The following is a 17,122-nucleotide window of genomic DNA, read 5'->3' as shown; positions in this document are numbered from 1 at the left end:
CACACGTTAATGTTTTTAATCGTGGCCGTGATACCCGATGAACGCGAGATGCCACTGCTCCAGTGATCACTCCTCTCAACTAGTTTTGTTTAGAAAATTTCTGATTTATTCATCTCTAATCATAATAATACAAAAAACAATAAAAAAAATAAAAATTACATCCAGATTTATTGATCACCTAAGGATGGCTACAAAATTAAAGCGAGCTAAAGGCGCGCGGCCGTCATCGTCCCTTCTTTGTTGAAGCCGGACAAATTTATTGCAGTAGACAGTCGAAAAGTCGTCTGCTAAGGCTACATAGGACCATCTCATCAGAACAACAACCCTCACCGATGAAGAGTAGCATAGATGTGAAAAATTCAATCTAAAAATACATGAACATAGACAAACGACGAATAAATCCGAACAGATCCTATAGGTAGCGTTACATGCATGCATGCCACGCACACGCAAAAATAAACCAGTCACAAGTCTCAAAACTACATCTCGCATAGAAAAGGGGAGATCTCCGATCGTATCGTACGTTCGTCGACGCAAAGCACAACGTGCCTAGAATTCGGATCGATCACATGCCATGCATGCGACTGCGCGCCAGCTCTGTGGATGAGAACGATCCACCGATATCGTACGTTCGTCGACGCAAAGCACAACGTGCCTAGAATTCGGATCGATCACATGCCATGCATGCGACTGCGCGCCAGCTCTGCGGAGAACGATCCACCGACGTGGTCGATGGACACGTATCACATCACTAGTAGAAACGGAGATTTAAAATCGGTTTGTAAGGGCCTTTAGTGCCGGTTATAGAACCGGCACTAAATGCCCCTCCTTAGTATCGGTTTGGCACGAACTGGCGTTAAAGTGCCACCACGTGGCGTGAGTGTGGATCATTCATTCCAAATCATCTAACTTCCCGACCGGTCACCCATCCCTCTCACTACTCCAGCCCGAGCACACTTAACTTTCGGGTTCTATTCTCCTTCGTTTCCAAGTCTGCACTTGTTGTTTTTCTGACAATAGTAAGATGTTAATCCTATTAACCTTCAGGAGTTTAGCTTGAGTATGAAGTCACACATTTCACAGTTTGAGTTTGAAACTATTATTCTGAAAAAACAGTAATTATTTAGTAACGCTAATATTTCTTGAATAAGTTTGACCATAGTTTGACCATAGTTTGACCAGATTTGACCAAAATTCAAAAAATTGAAATAATTATTTAGTAACACTAATATTCTTGAATAATTATGTAGTAACATTAATACTTCTTGAATAAGTAGTTTGACCAGATTTAACCAAAATTTTTTAAAAAAAACTAAAATTTGACCATATCTTTTTTTCCTTTTGGAATTTGAGGATTCTAAAAAATTCCAAACAGGCCGTAGGCGGTCTCCATCAGATGCGGATTTTCGTGCTGAATTTTTTGATATATTATACGCTTTTTTTTCGACATCGTATGCAAAAGTTATAGCCGTTTTATATTTTCCCTACACTTTTTGCAAAACATGTCCAAATTTAAGTTTTCAAATTTTCCTAACTAGTAGATGTAGTAATATAACTACCTCTCGAAGGATTTTATTTTCTAAAGTTTTTATCATTTTCCTTTGATTTTTTCAAAACTGAAATGGCGATATACGAGGGAGGGGGGGGTAGAGTTTGAAAATAGCCCTATAGTGCCGGTTTGTGTCTTCAACCGGGACTATAGGTTAAGACTCGGTAGTGCCGGTTGGTGACGCAAACCGGTACTATAGGTTAGACCTTTAGTACCGGTTTGTGTCACAAACCGTCACTAAAGGGGCTCGTGGGGCCCTGGCCTGACGCCAGCCTGCCACCACCCCTTTAGTACCGGTTCGTGGCACGAATCGGTACTAAAGGTTCATTACAAACCGGCACTAATGCATAGCCATTCAAACCGGCACGATTGATCACATTAGTGCCTTTTTTTATAAACCGGCACTAACGTGCTTCACGTTTGACCCTTTTTCTACTAGTGTATACGTTATCACGAGCATATGCGTACAGTCCAAACTACTCTAATGCCTCGCGCTCCATATGTGCATGGCTCATGCTAGCCTAAACAATTTATCAGCAGTACAGATCGTACGTACTGCCACATCTATCAAGAACGGAATTTTTTGGAATCATAGCAAAAACAAGTGCGTGCGCATGCATCCATGCACGCATTAACAATCTTATTTTTTCAGGTTAGCATACGCATGGCAAGATTTTTAGAATGAAAATAATAAAAGGAACTGATAAAAAGCGAAAGGATTCAACAATTTTTCCCTATCAATTTCGAATGAAAATCCTAGTCCCATGTGGTTTTTAAAATTCCTAACTCGGAATGAAGAGAGAAATATAGGATGGAAACAATTCAAGAATTAGGAAGATATATGTGACATGAGGAGGAACTCGTTGATACAATGCACTCTTCGCTAGGATGGGCAAGCACACGCCATGAACTCACAATCTCCAACACCATTCCATGGCCTACATACCCGACGACTGCTACTCTTGCGTATGGCCCTAACATGGACATCACAATTCACAATGGGGCGGGATGATAAACCATGGAGGGGATTGCTGCGCCACTGGCCCAGAGATCACCAGATCCGCGTGGGTTGGCTCGCCGGAAGGCTCCTCCGCACCACCACCTTTCACTGTTGCATAAATTCAAATTCGGTTTTGCTAAACCTTAGTGACTGAGACTTGGTTATGTCTCAATCGATGCTATATTTGTAAGATATTACATTAAAATTCATGCAAAAAAATCAGTTTTATTATTATTATTTTTTATATGTTATGTCACTTGACCGTTAAGTCTGATCGACTGAGACATAGCCACACCTAGACCAACACCCAAACAATTTTCGAAGGTCAACACCTCCCCATGGGCGGAGGCAGGGGACTCGCAAGAGCCATGGCCGCCCCCATAATCCAAAACATGCTTGTTATTTTAACCTAACCTGTAAGATTTTAGAGAAAGTACATTTACAAGTATAATTTGACCTTTGGTATCAAAAGTTCCACTCATTTGCTCCCATCTCCTCCCCTTTCCGCGCAACCCTGATCTTAGAGCATCTCTAGCAGATTTCGAAAAAAAGCTCGTCCCGCAAAATCATTTTTGGGTGCCGCTGAAACGATTATGCAGTTCGAAAACGCCTTGTAAAAACAAATACACTATATTCGTACTAAAAACTTAATTAGCAGAAACTTCGCCTCATCGGTGATCGCGACGAGCTTGTCCGCGTCATCGTCAGTGATGGGTTTGGTGAGGGAGGAGATCGAGCCGTCCGAGGCGGAGTCCTTCAATGGTGCCAGTGACGGCCATGCCACATCACCGAGGCCGACACCGCCCAGAGGAGGTGCATCACCGAGGTCGGCTCCACCCGCACCACCCGGAGAAGGTGCACCGCCGAAACCGCCCTACATTTCGCTCTAATTGCTTGCCAGAGTGGAACCATCAAAGAAGCGGAAGGGATCGCGGGGGAAGGGGTTGCTAACCCTATGAATAGATTGAAAGTTTTCTCGCAAAAAAAATGCGCCCGATGCCCTTGATAGAGTGAAGGGGGAGATATCAAGGGCCCTGAAATTTTTTCCAGGCCAGGCTGTATGTGGAACCTGTTCACCCACAAAAATGCCCAAATCCACACATCAGCCAAAATTTTCGGGGCCGAGGGCCTTTTATAAGATCTGCTAGAGATGCTCTTAGATTTCAGGCTACGTTGATGCACTTCCCGTGCTCCCAAGAGCCGCGCCGGGCCACAAACTCCAGCAAGACGGTGTGTGGTGTGTGGGCTGTTGAGACTCGGAACACTGAGTTTCGTCTAGTAGGTGACGCAAACCCAATTTTGCTAAAAAAAATGGTGATACAAACCCACCATAAGGAATAGCTAAAAATAAAATAAAATCCATAAACACTAGCATCCAGAACATATTTTTATAGAAAAAGCCCACTCAGGTGAGATTGCGGAAATTCCCTTCCCACAAGATCTAACCCCAGTCTGCAAGAATGTGCCACTGCGAATTGGGCCACTGCCCAGTTCTCGCCATAGAAATAGCAAAAGATAGCTTCGGGGACTTCATTTTTATTTATTTTTGGCAAGAGGCGCCACAATTAATGAGGTGAACTGAACGATCCACGCCTATATAAAGGGAGGAGAGCACCACCTGTTTACTCACACACACACACAACCAGTACCAGATCCACAAGCCAGCAGAAAGGAAGAAGATGATGAGCACCAAGGCCCTCACCCTCGGCGCGGTCGTCGTCCTCGCCATCGCCATGGCGGGCGCGCACGCCGAGCAGTGCGGCCACGCGGCCGACGGCATGGAGTGCCCAAACAACCTCTGCTGCAGCGCGTGGGGGTACTGCGGCATGGACGCCAACTACTGCGGCGACGGCTGCCAGAGCGGCGCATGCTACGAGCCCAAACGCTGCGGCGCCCAGGCCGAGGGGAACGCGGTGACGTGCCCCAACAACCACTGCTGCAGCGGCAACGGGTACTGCGGCTACGGCCAGGAGTACTGCGGCGACGGCTGCCAGAACGGGCCATGCCGCGCCAACATCAAGTGCAGCGCCGACAAGCCGTGCCTGAGCAACTTCTGCTGCAGCAAGTACGGATACTGCGGGCTCGGCGTCGAGTTCTGCGGCCAGGGCTGCCAGAGCGGCGCCTGCCATGACGCCGTTGGCGCCGCCGCCCTGCCGCTCAGCTCCATAGTGCAGGGGTGATCTTGAACTGCGCATGGCTACAAGTATTGCGACGGGATCAGGTGAGGAGATGAGTTGTGGCAATGTCGATCGTTGCCACGTCTTCTTCACCGGCTAGTTTGCGTTTTCCTCGTCTTTACAATCGTTCCCATCATGCATGCACGCATGCATGATTAGCGTTCGGGAACCACAAATAATGCGTGTGGCGCCATGCGCCGTCTTTGTAACCTTTGTAATCCAATAAATCTGAATCTCGTTGCAATTAACGGAGTGCGCACTATAGTGCTAATCTCTGTTCGAGAGGCGGAGGTTAACCAAAGCACCTCACAACCTCAAAGTCTCGGCCATTTTTTTTAGCCTCAGCCAACGAAGCATGAGCTCAATCACTAAGTGGTTTTCCTTGAGGTGTCTCGGAGCATAAATCCACACTTTTTAAGGCCATTGATAGGGGCAAGGATGTCCCAATCTTTCAATGAGAAAGATTTTGTCGATTTGGATGGAGAACAACTTTGACGCCAATCTCATGAATGTTACCGTCAATGTCGGTGTCAGATGCGTGGTTAGCCTGACCAAGAAGGTCTACCTGGAAGCAATAAAAAAACGATCAAGAATATGGTAGAAGCAATCTGGATATTGCAAGTATAGATGAAATGTTGATTATCTTAAACGGAGTACACAAAGGTGCAACAACGACTAACTTTTTGGCTAAATAAAATCCAAAGCAAACACTATAAGGTTGATCTATCTATATAGGACTAAGGGGTGGCGGCCAATGGGGTTGACGCACACCCAATGACAGCAAACAACCCTAAGTCATACAAGGCTCATAGTGTTTGATTGTTATTTGTGTGCATATTAAATTCCCTCTTAAGTAATGGAATTTAGGCACTTCTACCATATTTTCAGAAAAGAAGGAAAATATAATTGCTGTCTCGAGCAAATGCACCGTAGTTAGGCGTTTTTATATTGTTAGGCGACCAGTGTTCGTTAGATTGTTGTTTTAGAAGAATTGCAGTTCACTCATAAAATCAGCAAAACCGATCATGCTGGAAATTTACCTGCCTCCAAAATAAAATCCACTCTGTTCAGTAAGAAAACTCGCTGCGCCGTCGTGTCCTTCAATTGACTACTGTTGACTGTTATAGCCGCGGAAACGTGGACTGAAGACACCCCGCAAGAACGAAAAGGACATCATCGATCAAATGTATCTGTAAATTAGACAAGGATCTTTTGATATCGTACATCTAATGATGTTTACCAGTAATCAAGTGATTAATAACTGCTGTATTAAATCACTTTGCATAATCAGAAGGGGGAATCGCACTCGCACTAACAAAAAAACTGCCAGCGATTCAGTAGATTAGGGCTAACCGACCCTGTAATCACCCACACCTGTATGGACAGTATGGTCAGACTAATTGATCATGCCTAACTTCACTTCTTGGATCGATCCTCTGCTCCGAGTGGATCCATGGCCTCACTTGAACACGTCCCGGAAATCAATGAAAGGGTCGTTGAACTCCACCGTCGGAACCATCTGCTCCCGCTCCCGGCGGGCCTCAGCCCTCCGCCGCTCGATCTCGCGCCTGTGGATGGCCTCGGCCTCGGCCTCGGCATCCTCAGCGGCAATACGAGCCTTGGCGAGACGGGCCTTCTCGAGGAGCTCGCGCATGCTGCAGGAGGCCAGGGGCCTCAGCGACGAGGCGCTGGTCTGGTTCTCGGCAAGGCGAGCATTCTCGCGTACGCTGGAAGCTGGTGGCTTGGGTGGCGCCGTGAGCTCGGGAGGCTGAGTCGGCGAGGCGCTGGTCTGGTTCTTGGTCACGCGGAGGGCTTCGACGCCGCTGACTGGACTGGGACCCGGGCGCTTCTTGTTCCTGGCGGCGGCAGCGGCAGCGGACGCGACCTCGCCGGAAGCACCACGCACGCTCTTCGCCGGAGGTTCCCCGTGGTCGAGCGATCCTGCAGGCCGCTTCGGCTTCTTGGCGGCGTCGGTGGGCTTGGCGACGCAGGCGGGGTTGATCCGGACGCGGGAGAACGCCAGTGGCGGAGCCAAGGGGGGGCGAGCAGGGGCCAGGCCCCCCCTAACGATCGGCGGACATCTCGTATCAGCAATTAATTAGCGATAAGATTTGCAGGTACAACGTTCTTGGCCCCCCCTATCGATCGTTACGTGAATACTGGAGAAAGGAAAAAGGCCCATGTACAAGCCCACTAGTTAGTCGTTTCTAAGTCCATGCCAAGGTAGATTGTACGATGGGCCTCCGCTAAATCTCTTGGCGATGAGCATTATCTCCGTGATTAGGGCGTGCTGGATTACCGCTGAGCCGCTGCCGTCCTACGCCTTCGCCGCCTGCCTATCTCTGCTCTTCCATCCAATCTGATTCATCCCCTCAAAAAAAAAAAAATCTGATTCATACGGCAATGCAGGCTGCTTCACCCACCAATTCTTCATGCTAGCCAACGAACTTGCCGAGGTTAACACATCACACCACCTACTAATCTCTTTCAATTCTAATCTTGTATTGTATTGAACTTCTACATCTGATTAAGTTATTTTGTTGTGTGATCTGTGATGCGTTGCGGCGCTAGGTTAAAGCACCTGAAATAGTTCAAAAGCTCAGACTCGTCAATGTTTGGTTGAGCACTCATATACAGTTATGGTTGTCGCATATGCCTGCCAACGACGACTATCTGATGTACTTGAACCTAGCGGCAAAGGGGATAAGGAGGGGTGGATTTGGTTTTCCAGGTATGTGTTCTAGCAACGTTGATCTGTTTTTGCTAACTAAACAATATTTTTTTCTAATACAACCAGTGATGATTTCTCATTCAAACCTATGTAAATGCAAGTTAAAAGCGAACCAAGTGATAATACATGATTATTCTTGTCCGTATATCTTAAATTCCCATATGACAATGTTTAATAGCACGGCATCCCATGTCGTATTTCAGAGTAGTTTGATAATCAAATTTGTCTTCTTGGCGTTTAAGTGGAATTATTGACCAATATTAGCTATTTGCTACACATGCTCCGGCAGCCAAAAAAAACTTATGTTCCCAGGCAAAGTTAAATGAGAATGATACGTGAATATAAATTATTAGGTAGTATGTGAGGCATAATATTTACTGGCTTCATGCCGTCTGGCCCCCCCTATGCCTAAATCCTGGCTCCGCCGCTGGAGAACGCGCAGGCTCCGGGGAGGGAAGCGGCGGGTCCGCCCGAGGCCAGGGAGCGGGGGTGGGCGGTGGCGCCCATGGCCGGAGCAGATCGGGGCGCACGAGACGAGATCATGGAGAGGAACCGATCGATCGGGAGACCGGGAGGAGCAAGAAAGAGATAGCGCGGGGGTCAAGTTTAGGGCGGAAGTAGCCGCAAGAAGACGCGCCGCGAGAGGATTCAAGTCCGAGTTCGAAATGAAAAGGGTTTACGTTGTAGCGGTGGGCCCAGTTGTCGGTGAGCCGGGCCTGGACCTGGTAAGTTCCGGTACGGCTTGGCTTAGCTGCGATATATTCGTAGATCGTGTAAACTCTCAGGAGGTGTTTAGTTCGGCGAATTGTAACGCAACCTGTTAACGACGGTAACGGATTGCGTTAATAGCTGTTTGTTTAGGTAGCTCCGTTATTGGTTACGGTGTAAACAGATCCCACCCAAGTCTCGGTCCGATTACGCCCGAACCTGACCGCAAACAGATCCCTTCCCCGAGTCCCCGAGCCTCCAACCCTTCCCCTCCGCCGCCTCCAGCCCTCGACTGGCCTTCGCTGATCTCCTTCTCCGGCCACCCCCGTCGGCGTCGGAGGCGTCGAGGCCGACTTTCCCGGCGTCAAGAAGAAGCCCATCCGCTCCTTCCTCGACACCTCAAGCTTCAGGGCTGTAGGTAGGTCACCTGACCGTCCGATCCTTTTTCCCCACGCGTACACTGGCGAATCGACCAGATCTTGTGGTTTTTCACCGGACACATCTCTTCCTTTCAGTTTCCCAGGTCCTTGCGCAAGATCTCGAGCCTGGACGTCCACATCGTGCTGGCCTGCGCGGGGGTTCAAAGAGGACGTGTGTGTGTGTCAGATCCAGCGCCTCACTGTTCAATGCCAGAGCCATCTAGTCGTCCTCGTTCTTGCCATCGAGAAGCAGCACCGGCCATGCTACCGAATTAGGTTAGGGCTAAACATCATTTACATTTTTTTCTTGATTTCTTCTTGATTCGATGAGACACTAGAAAAATATTGATCTGTTCTTGATCATCTTTTCTTGTACTGTTTGGTTCAAGCACTTGTGGATTGTAGATAGAAGTAAACTACCTGTGATTAATCATGACCTGAAAATGGGAGCTATAAAGATGGCCATGGTGAGAAACAAATTCTATGGAAATTAAGCCCGAGCGTCACTCAAGATGACGGTCATCCTACAATTGCAAGGATGACTTAACTGAATATATTGCTGCGAACCAAATTGAGTTAACTGAACATTTTTGATGTGTTCTTATTTGTAGTATATGTTTCATCCAATCTCTACTTGACAAGCTTAACATGTGATGTTAATTTACAATGAACATGGATAATAAGCATTTGCTTAGATATATGTCAAGTAAATTATCATTGGAGTTCTTGATTGTTTTGCTAGGTCAAGTGATTTTCTAGTGAACAGAATAAATGATGATGATTATGGATTGATTACAATTTTGTAATCAGAGTGCTTGTTCTGCTATTAATTTTTGAATTAATGGCTGTCTCTTGTCTGTTTCTTTATTTTTTTATTTAACTCTTGCTTATTTTGGCAGATGAGAAAAAGAAGCACGGTTGATTAGAAAAGATCGGTGGTGTGGCTGATCAAAGGAATGGTCGATGGAAAAGCTATTTTGCAAGATTCTGAAATTGGCCTTTGGACTTGCCTTACAAAATAATTTTGGGGACTAATTATGTAATTTATCTCGAATTGTTGTTGAAGTCTGAGTTTGTATTAATGAGTTAATATGCATTTTAGAAGTGGTGTCAAAATCTGGTTAAAGGATGTCTTGGGTGAATGCAAAAATATTTTTAAATTATGTACTTATTTGATGAGTTTGGATCTGTGCTAGTGAAGCGTGAAAACCTTGTCAAATTGCCTGTGAAAACTGGTTCTGCATGTGAAAGTTGTCTGACGTATTCAGATTACAGTGCCACACCAAACACTGAAAGGCAACTGATAACGTTACTGGCATGTGCCAAACAAAACAACAATTGAACTGTTACCCCTTCATTCCCCCCGTGACTTGTTACCATTAATGTTTGCGTTACCGGCCAAAGAACCAAACACCTCCTCACTTTTTTTTACGGGGGTGAAAACTCTGTTTATGAGAACTAGACTAGAAAAACATTTATTTCAAAAAGAAAGAACTAGAAACATTTACAATGGACCCCGATAAATCCTGAATGTTTGTATCTGACCATGGCAAATCGAATATTTTCAATGACAATTTTAGTGACCTGAGGATGACAAGTTTAGTTAGCAAGCATGACAAATCCGTGCTCAGTGTATCTTTTGCTAAAAAATTGTCATGCATGTCAACTAAATTTGTCATCCTCGTGTCACTAAAATTGCCATAAAAACGTTCGATTTGCCATGGATAAATTCCGAACATTTGGGATTTATCATTTTTGTTTAAAATCTAGGTACGTGGCGGGGAAGCATGGATGAAGGTTGATGATGAAACCAAATTCGCTATGTTTCGGGATCTTGAAGAGCTAGTATTTTTCAAATTAAGATTTCATGAGTGCCACGGTTTCAAAATTAGCTTCACCTATATGGTGCGCGATCATCGCTAGTCGAGAGACTCTGAGTGTTGAACTTATCAAGCATGTCGGAGATTGCACGCCCATCTCCATATGGAATGGGGACAGGGTGATCTGGAAGACTCTAAACAGAGGGAAGCAAAGATGGTGTGCAACACATGACTCCCATGCGTGTTCGTCCTCGATATACATGCACCGAGCCTATTGATATTCCGGCCAGGATCGCTTCTCCGCCGTGAGAAGGAACAACGGCTGGTGCGAACGTCATCGGGTGGTCAACACACTATCATGGAGGGAGGAGGATGAGTTTGAGGAGGGGGCTCTGGTGTATTTTTCGTGCCACATCACACGTATCGGTGCAGTACAGGGAGAGGAGGTGCACGACTCTGGCATGCGCGTTGCAGGCCCCGAGGTGAGTAATGGATGTCATCGCCGTGACTCCTCATATGGCCAGTTTGACTCCCACTCCACCCCTTATCTTCCTATCTCGTCGCCTCCGCTCACCTCGGTCCCAATCCCCTCCGCCTTTGATTCCACTACACCGTGGGCGGCGATTGTCGATCCCCTTTCCACCCTTGGCTCCATGGAAACTTGGAAGGAGTGCATGGAGGCGCATCTCGTGGTAGTGCCGAAGGGCGATGTAGACAAGATGGGGAAGCTCCGCAAGATCAGATAGTGGTTTGTCACCACAGAAGAGGTCAATCAGGAAGCCATGGAGATTTGCAAGCGACTGGCGGTGGAGGAAGATGAGAGGCTTTCTCCCGACGGGATGACCAGATCCTCCTTCGAGATTCTGCTCTAGGCAATGATGGAAATGGAATCGACAGATCTGATGCAACAAACGAAACGGGGGGAGTTCTGTTCTCACGATCGCGCTCTGACGGGCCTTGAGGAGCTCGAGGTGGGGATGGTCATGGTATTGCCGCCGCCCGGAACTGCGCAAATGCCGATAGAGATCTCGAATGAGGAGGTGGTGGTGCGGCGAGAGATGAAGAAGAAGGACAAGGTGGTGGGGCTCCCTTGCCGTTCCCTACGCTTCCCACGTCGTTCCACCAAGCTCTGTGTGCTCTGGCGGGCAATGTAGGAGCCTTTTTGGCTAGCAGCCGCTTCTGGTTTCTGGCGGGAGAGGATTCCGACTAAGTCGGGAAGGACTCTTCATTCAGTTATTCAGATATAATTAACAAATCTGAGAAATATTTGCATTTTGTGTACGCATTAGCGATGATAGAACTGCTACGGATAAGAGAAAAATCATATTGCAAATCAAAGTTATTCACAGTAGAAACCCCATCCAACCCCAAGATTACGAAGTTAGAGATGGAAATACTCAAGGTGTTGTGAATGCAAAAAAAAGTTGAGAAGCTCGCTGTGAGTGATATAGGGATGCTGAATTTAAAATCGGTGCTGGAAACATGGTTAGAAATCATTTGAAATTGTGTAATTTCCCATAATTACCATTTTTGTTGGAAGAAGGTGATGTTGATTTTGATGAATCAAATTATACTCCTCACAAGTGTCCTTTGGGAGCTTTGAGAGAGAGGAGACCAATAATTTGGTTGATGAAGATGTGGCACATAGCATTTTTAGAATTTATGGTGGCCCCATTGGGCTTAATTTTTCATGGACTGATAGTTTGGGGGGGGGGGGAGGGGGGCCGATGTACTCTCTCTTTTGGTTTGGTGAATTGTGATGCTACGTCTCTATGCCTCTTTTGTTGCTAATATTTCATATGATGGTTTGGATGCGGATATTTTGATTGTTCGTGAGTCACTGTACACGGACCATGTGGAAGGCTGAATTAGCTTGGTCCATTGGGTTTAATTTCAACAAGATAATAGAGCTGAAGTCTGTTTACACTTTCTAATGATCTGGACAAATGGGCCGGTCTAGACGTGCCAGCCCGATAGCCCGCGTGCCCGGCCTGTCACATGGCTTAGCGGGCCGTGCCCGGCACGTGGCACGCGTGCCGGCTCGGCACGGCACGCCTAACACACTGGCGATTAGCCAGTATCGATTAGGGGCAAGTAGGGATCTCTCGAAAGACTTGCTGCGTTTTTCCTAAAAAAGGAGCTGCTGCGGGAGGGACCGGTTGGAGCGGCACGATCGTACGAGACGTGACTCGGTGTACCTCCCTTTTTTAGTTGGCACGATCGTACGAGCGCACGACAGATACGTGGGAGTCCCTATATGACGCATTTCGCGTCATGCAGAAATTCGACGCACAGGGTGGATGCGTGACTGGGCCGCCCACCAACGCGGTCGTTCGTTGTTTTCCTATCACGCGACGTAAAAAGTACTCCCTCTGTCCCAGAATATAAGAATATTTTTAACACTATGCTAGTGTTAAAAATATTCTTATATTTTGGGACGGAGGGAGTAGCTGTGAAACAAACGAGAACGACAAGGATTCGATCCCCTGACCTCGCACACAGCATATAGGCGCAAAACACTATAAGAATACACAGCAAGGTGGAGATTTGAAAAACATTCCTTCAAAGTTGTAGACAGTTTTGAAATGCTGCAATTATTTTTTATATTACAAACAGTTTTTAAAAAAGTGATTTTTTTTTTGTTTTCTTCTTTTGGAAATTCCCAAATATTTTCTAAGACCACAAATTATATTTTTAAACAAAAGCATTTTTAAATTCAAAACCAACAAAGTTAAAACACGATTATTCTTTTAAAATGCGAACAATATTTGTATTCATATGTTTTTTGGAAATGAGAACAAAAAACACGGGGACATCTTTTGAAATTGCGATCAAAATGTAGAAACCGCGAAGATTTTTTGAAACATCAACATTGTCCTGAAATTGTGTTTCTACCTGAAAATGAGAACATTTTTTGAAATTCCTGAACATTTTTTGAAACACGAACATTTTTCTGAAATTATGAACAAATTTCGAAAACAACAACATTTTTTGAAACACGGATATTTTTTTGAAATTGCGAACATATTTTGAAAACGGGAACAAAATTTGAAACTGTGAACATTTATTGAAATTATGAACTAATATAGAAAACAATACTTATTTTTAAAACACAAATAATTTTTTGAAATTGTGAACAACTTTTGAAAACAAGAACATTTTTTGAAAATCATTAACAATTCTTTTGAAATGGGAACAATTTTCTGAATTCCAAAACAAAATTTGGAAACGTGAACATATTTCGAAATTCCTGAACAAAATTTGCAAACACAATTTTTTAAACTTGTGAACAATTTTTTAAATAGGAACATTTTTGAAACTCCTGGAAAAATGAAAATATGAACAAAATTTGGGATTTGTGGATAATTTTTGAAGCAGGAACATTTTTTAAAATTGTGAAAAAATGAACAAAAACATTCCAAAGATTTTTTGTAAGACAAGAACAATTGTTGAAACGTGCAAAACAATATTTTAAAAATGTGAACATTTTTCGAAATTGTGATTTTTTTAAATATGAACATTTTTGAACATTTTTTAGAAACACGGACAAATTTAAACTTTTCGAACAATTTTCAAAAGAAATAAAAAAACGAAAAAAGAAAACATAAGAAAGGAAAGGAAAGAAGAAAAAGAAACAGAAAATGGAAAAAAGGAAATGAATCAGAAAAAAAGGCAAACGAAAGAAAACCATAAAACTGGTATAAAAATAAAAAAAACCGGTTCAGGGAACCTTCTGGAAGGTTCCCAAAACCGGCTGCCTCGCAGTGGGGAAATGGGCCGGCCCAATTCTAGCGTATCTCGACAAAACCGGCTGCCTCGCACTGGGAGATCGCGTGTGCGAATGCTCGACATTTTGACGCAGTTAGCGTCAAATAGGATTTTCGGAGATACGTGGCTTGATATGTTTTTTTTTCAGAAAAAATTTGTGCCTCGATCTGTTACTCGGGCCGCTGTGCCAGATAGGGCAGCACGCGTGCCGGCCCGTGTACTTAGCGTGCCTGGCCGGGCCGTGCCGTGCCGTGCCGGCCCAGTTGGCCAGGTTTGGGTTAGCGTCACCTGTTCCGTCCTCAGCCTCCTCCCCCCTCCTTCCCCAGCGAGCCTGCCACTGTTCCACTCCACTTCCACGGATTCCGCCGGGCGAGCCTCCGAAATCCAAGGTCGGGCTAGGGTTCTTTCGCAGCGCGCGCCAATTCCTGCGATTTCCAGGGTTCTACCCCCGCCGGGAGTTCCAGCTTCGCATCTCGGTGGGAGTATAACTGCTCGAGCAAGCAAGCGCGATCCGGCGACGCCACCGGACCGTCGGAGGAAATGCAGGCTCCGCGGGCTCCGGTCCTCGTGCAAAACGAGAACTTGCCCATATTCCGAGGTAATTAACCCACCACCTGCCCACCTCGCCGGATCCACGGCCAACTCTCTCATTGTGCTGACCCGCTGCGCGTCCCTGCCGTTGTTTGGCCAGGCGTTGATGGGAAGAAAGCCGGGGTGGCGCGCGGGCCTGCGGCCAGGGCGGGGCGGCGAGCCCTGGGAGACCTCGGTAGAGCCGGCAAAGCTCCGCCGGCCGGCGCCGCCGGGAAGGCCGCACCAGCAGCAGCAGCAGCAGGGAGCGTGCAGGGGTCGAAGGGCGTGGCGAAACCGAGCTCTCTGAGCGATGGGGACTGGATGAAATGCTGCGAGTGGGCTAAGGGTGGCATTGAGACTGCGAGTTTCACCGGGAATGATATGCAGAGACTGATGGCCGACAAGCAAGAAGAGCGTATGCTTTCTGTTTAACTGAACTTCTTTAGCCACTATTCTCTTATGATAGCTCTGTGGATTACTCTGCCCTGTTCTTAAAGAAAATACAATGAAATAAAAAACAAGTTTTTACTGTTTTGTGTGTGTTAAATCCTTCCTATGTTTCGATTCCGGGACCAGGCATACGAAAGAAGGTGGAGAGGGCAATGGGCTTTTTGCAAGTCTCCATGGACAGTATTTATGACATCGATGAACCATCGAAGGTATGTGGTAACTTTTTGCCTGATCCCAAATTGCTCTCAAGTGTGATGAAATGTAGTTGTGCATCTAGATGATACACTAGAATGGAGTGGACTGATAATCACTAATAACCTGTAGTTGGAGTAAGTGGCGATAATAAGTTAATAATGAGCTAAGAAAATTATTAAAGCGATTTGAACTGTCCTGGATGCTGATGGCTAACATTTCTCAGTCATAAGCTAACTATTTTTTTAGTGCACTACTATGTTATACACATGGCTTTATGGAATTAGATTAGAATAAGAGCCAGAGGTTATATCACTGTGCTAATTACTTCACCTACGACCTTGTGACTGCTATAAGATGGCTTACTTAGTGACTAGCACAGTGTTACTGATGACTATGATCTAAAATATTTCCCACCTTGTTCATGTCATGAGTAGGCGTCGCGTTTATGCAATTGATTACCTCGAATTGAATGTATCTTAGATATCCCTGGACGATCCAGATGATGAAACAACATTGGAGCTTGATCCTGAGTTCCTTCCTCCAACGGCGTACTTAAGCTCAAGACTAGGTTTGTCTCACCGCCTTCGCCTTCCCTCTTGCCTACTGTGGCAGTAAATTACATTAATTCATGGCTTACTGTTAACCTAGTCCCTCTTTCCACAAGATAGATGCCCTAAGTTTTGTCTTTAGTCACACTTTTCTGAAGTCTGACCAAGTTTATGCACAAAAATATCAGCATTCTATACCAAATAAATATACTATGAATACATATTTCATGATGAATCTATTGATATTGATTTGGTATTGTAGTTGTTGATATTTTGTTCTATGAACTTCCTCAAACTTAAGAAAACTTATGGGGGCTGTTTTGAATCTGAATTTAGTTTCTGTGAAACCGGGGTCAGTTGCTTTTTGCTCCAAAAGGGAAAAAAAATCTTCTTCAAACTTTATCTGTATGCTCCCCCCTCACCTCAGTGACCTGTTTTTGACTGATCAAATACTATTGTCTTCAGAAACATACCACAAATTATCTACATGTGTCGTTGCATGGCAAAATCTTTTGTTGTAACTGCTCCAACAAACCCGTTGTTTTCTTGCAGGTGAGCATGATGGCAACTATCTCCTTTCTGATTTGGAATTTGAGCATGCCCCTTTTTTTGGTTGCAATTTTGACCTGAAGCTCAAGGATGACTACTGAAATGATAGTTTTTCTAGATCAACGGTATTACTCCGTTGAGGTTTCATCGTTCAGTGACTCAGTGTACTGGTTATATTGTCCAACTGTTGTAGTACAGTACATCTAGTTATACTGCAAGGTATCTGTTGTTGGTATGCCTTATCTTATGTTGTCCAGATTAGGCCGCCATCATACTTGCAGTTTGTATGTGCCCCGTGTTGTTAGGCTGTCCTGGTTGTAGTATGATGTAACGCTAATGGTAAATTAATAATTGTTATCACTTCCTATTTGCAAATGGTTGTTAGGCTGTCCTGGTTGTAACGCTAATAGCAAATTAAGAACTGTTGTCACTCACTATTTGCAAATCTTCTGCTTAGTCACTGAAAGTTGAAATCGTGCTGTATAATTCCTGATCACTGCTCATATTGAGCTGAAGACCAGTATGACTAACCTTTTTTAGTTTTTTGACACATAGTGTAGGACTCCCCTGGTTGGAATAGAACTTTGGCCCCACCTTTCGTCATTTTACTGGAAATACTTTATTCCATGTCGTTCTTT

At 45.2% G+C, this 17,122-nt stretch overlaps 2 protein-coding genes across 2 annotated transcripts; both read left to right on the top strand.

Moving 5' to 3' along the window:
- Positions 1 to 4,176: 4,176 nt before the first annotated feature.
- LOC125545515 (root-specific lectin-like) lies at positions 4,177 to 4,974 on the top strand. Its single transcript, XM_048709473.1, has one exon. It carries the CDS (start codon positions 4,229 to 4,231, stop codon positions 4,727 to 4,729), a length of 501 nt encoding a protein of 166 aa, XP_048565430.1. The 5' UTR covers positions 4,177 to 4,228; the 3' UTR covers positions 4,730 to 4,974.
- Positions 4,975 to 14,459: 9,485 nt separating this feature from the next.
- LOC125545514 lies at positions 14,460 to 16,859 on the top strand. Its single transcript, XM_048709472.1, has 5 exons — positions 14,460 to 14,770; positions 14,864 to 15,157; positions 15,319 to 15,401; positions 15,868 to 15,955; positions 16,488 to 16,859. The coding sequence occupies exons 1-5, from the start codon at positions 14,713 to 14,715 to the stop codon at positions 16,583 to 16,585; spliced, it is 621 nt and encodes a 206-aa protein (XP_048565429.1). The 5' UTR covers positions 14,460 to 14,712; the 3' UTR covers positions 16,586 to 16,859.
- Positions 16,860 to 17,122: the final 263 nt, after the last annotated feature.

The sequence above is a fragment of the Triticum urartu genome, chromosome 3 (assembly GCF_003073215.2).
Source record: "Triticum urartu cultivar G1812 chromosome 3, Tu2.1, whole genome shotgun sequence".
Lineage (NCBI taxonomy): Eukaryota > Viridiplantae > Streptophyta > Magnoliopsida > Poales > Poaceae > Triticum > Triticum urartu.
This window is presented reverse-complemented; position numbering and strand designations above follow the sequence as displayed.

Excerpts from the sequence above, each read along its gene's own strand:
- LOC125545515 (XM_048709473.1), top strand. The coding sequence starts at position 4,229 with ATGATGAGCACCAAGGCCCTCACCCTCGGCGCGGTCGTCGTCCTCGCC.
- LOC125545514 (XM_048709472.1), top strand. The coding sequence starts at position 14,713 with ATGCAGGCTCCGCGGGCTCCGGTCCTCGTGCAAAACGAGAACTTGCCC. Across the intron at positions 14,771-14,863 it reads GAACTTGCCCATATTCCGAG|GCGTTGATGGGAAGAAAGCC; the intron begins GTAATTAACCCA and ends TTGTTTGGCCAG. Across the intron at positions 15,956-16,487 it reads GTACTTAAGCTCAAGACTAG|GTGAGCATGATGGCAACTAT; the intron begins GTTTGTCTCACC and ends GTTTTCTTGCAG.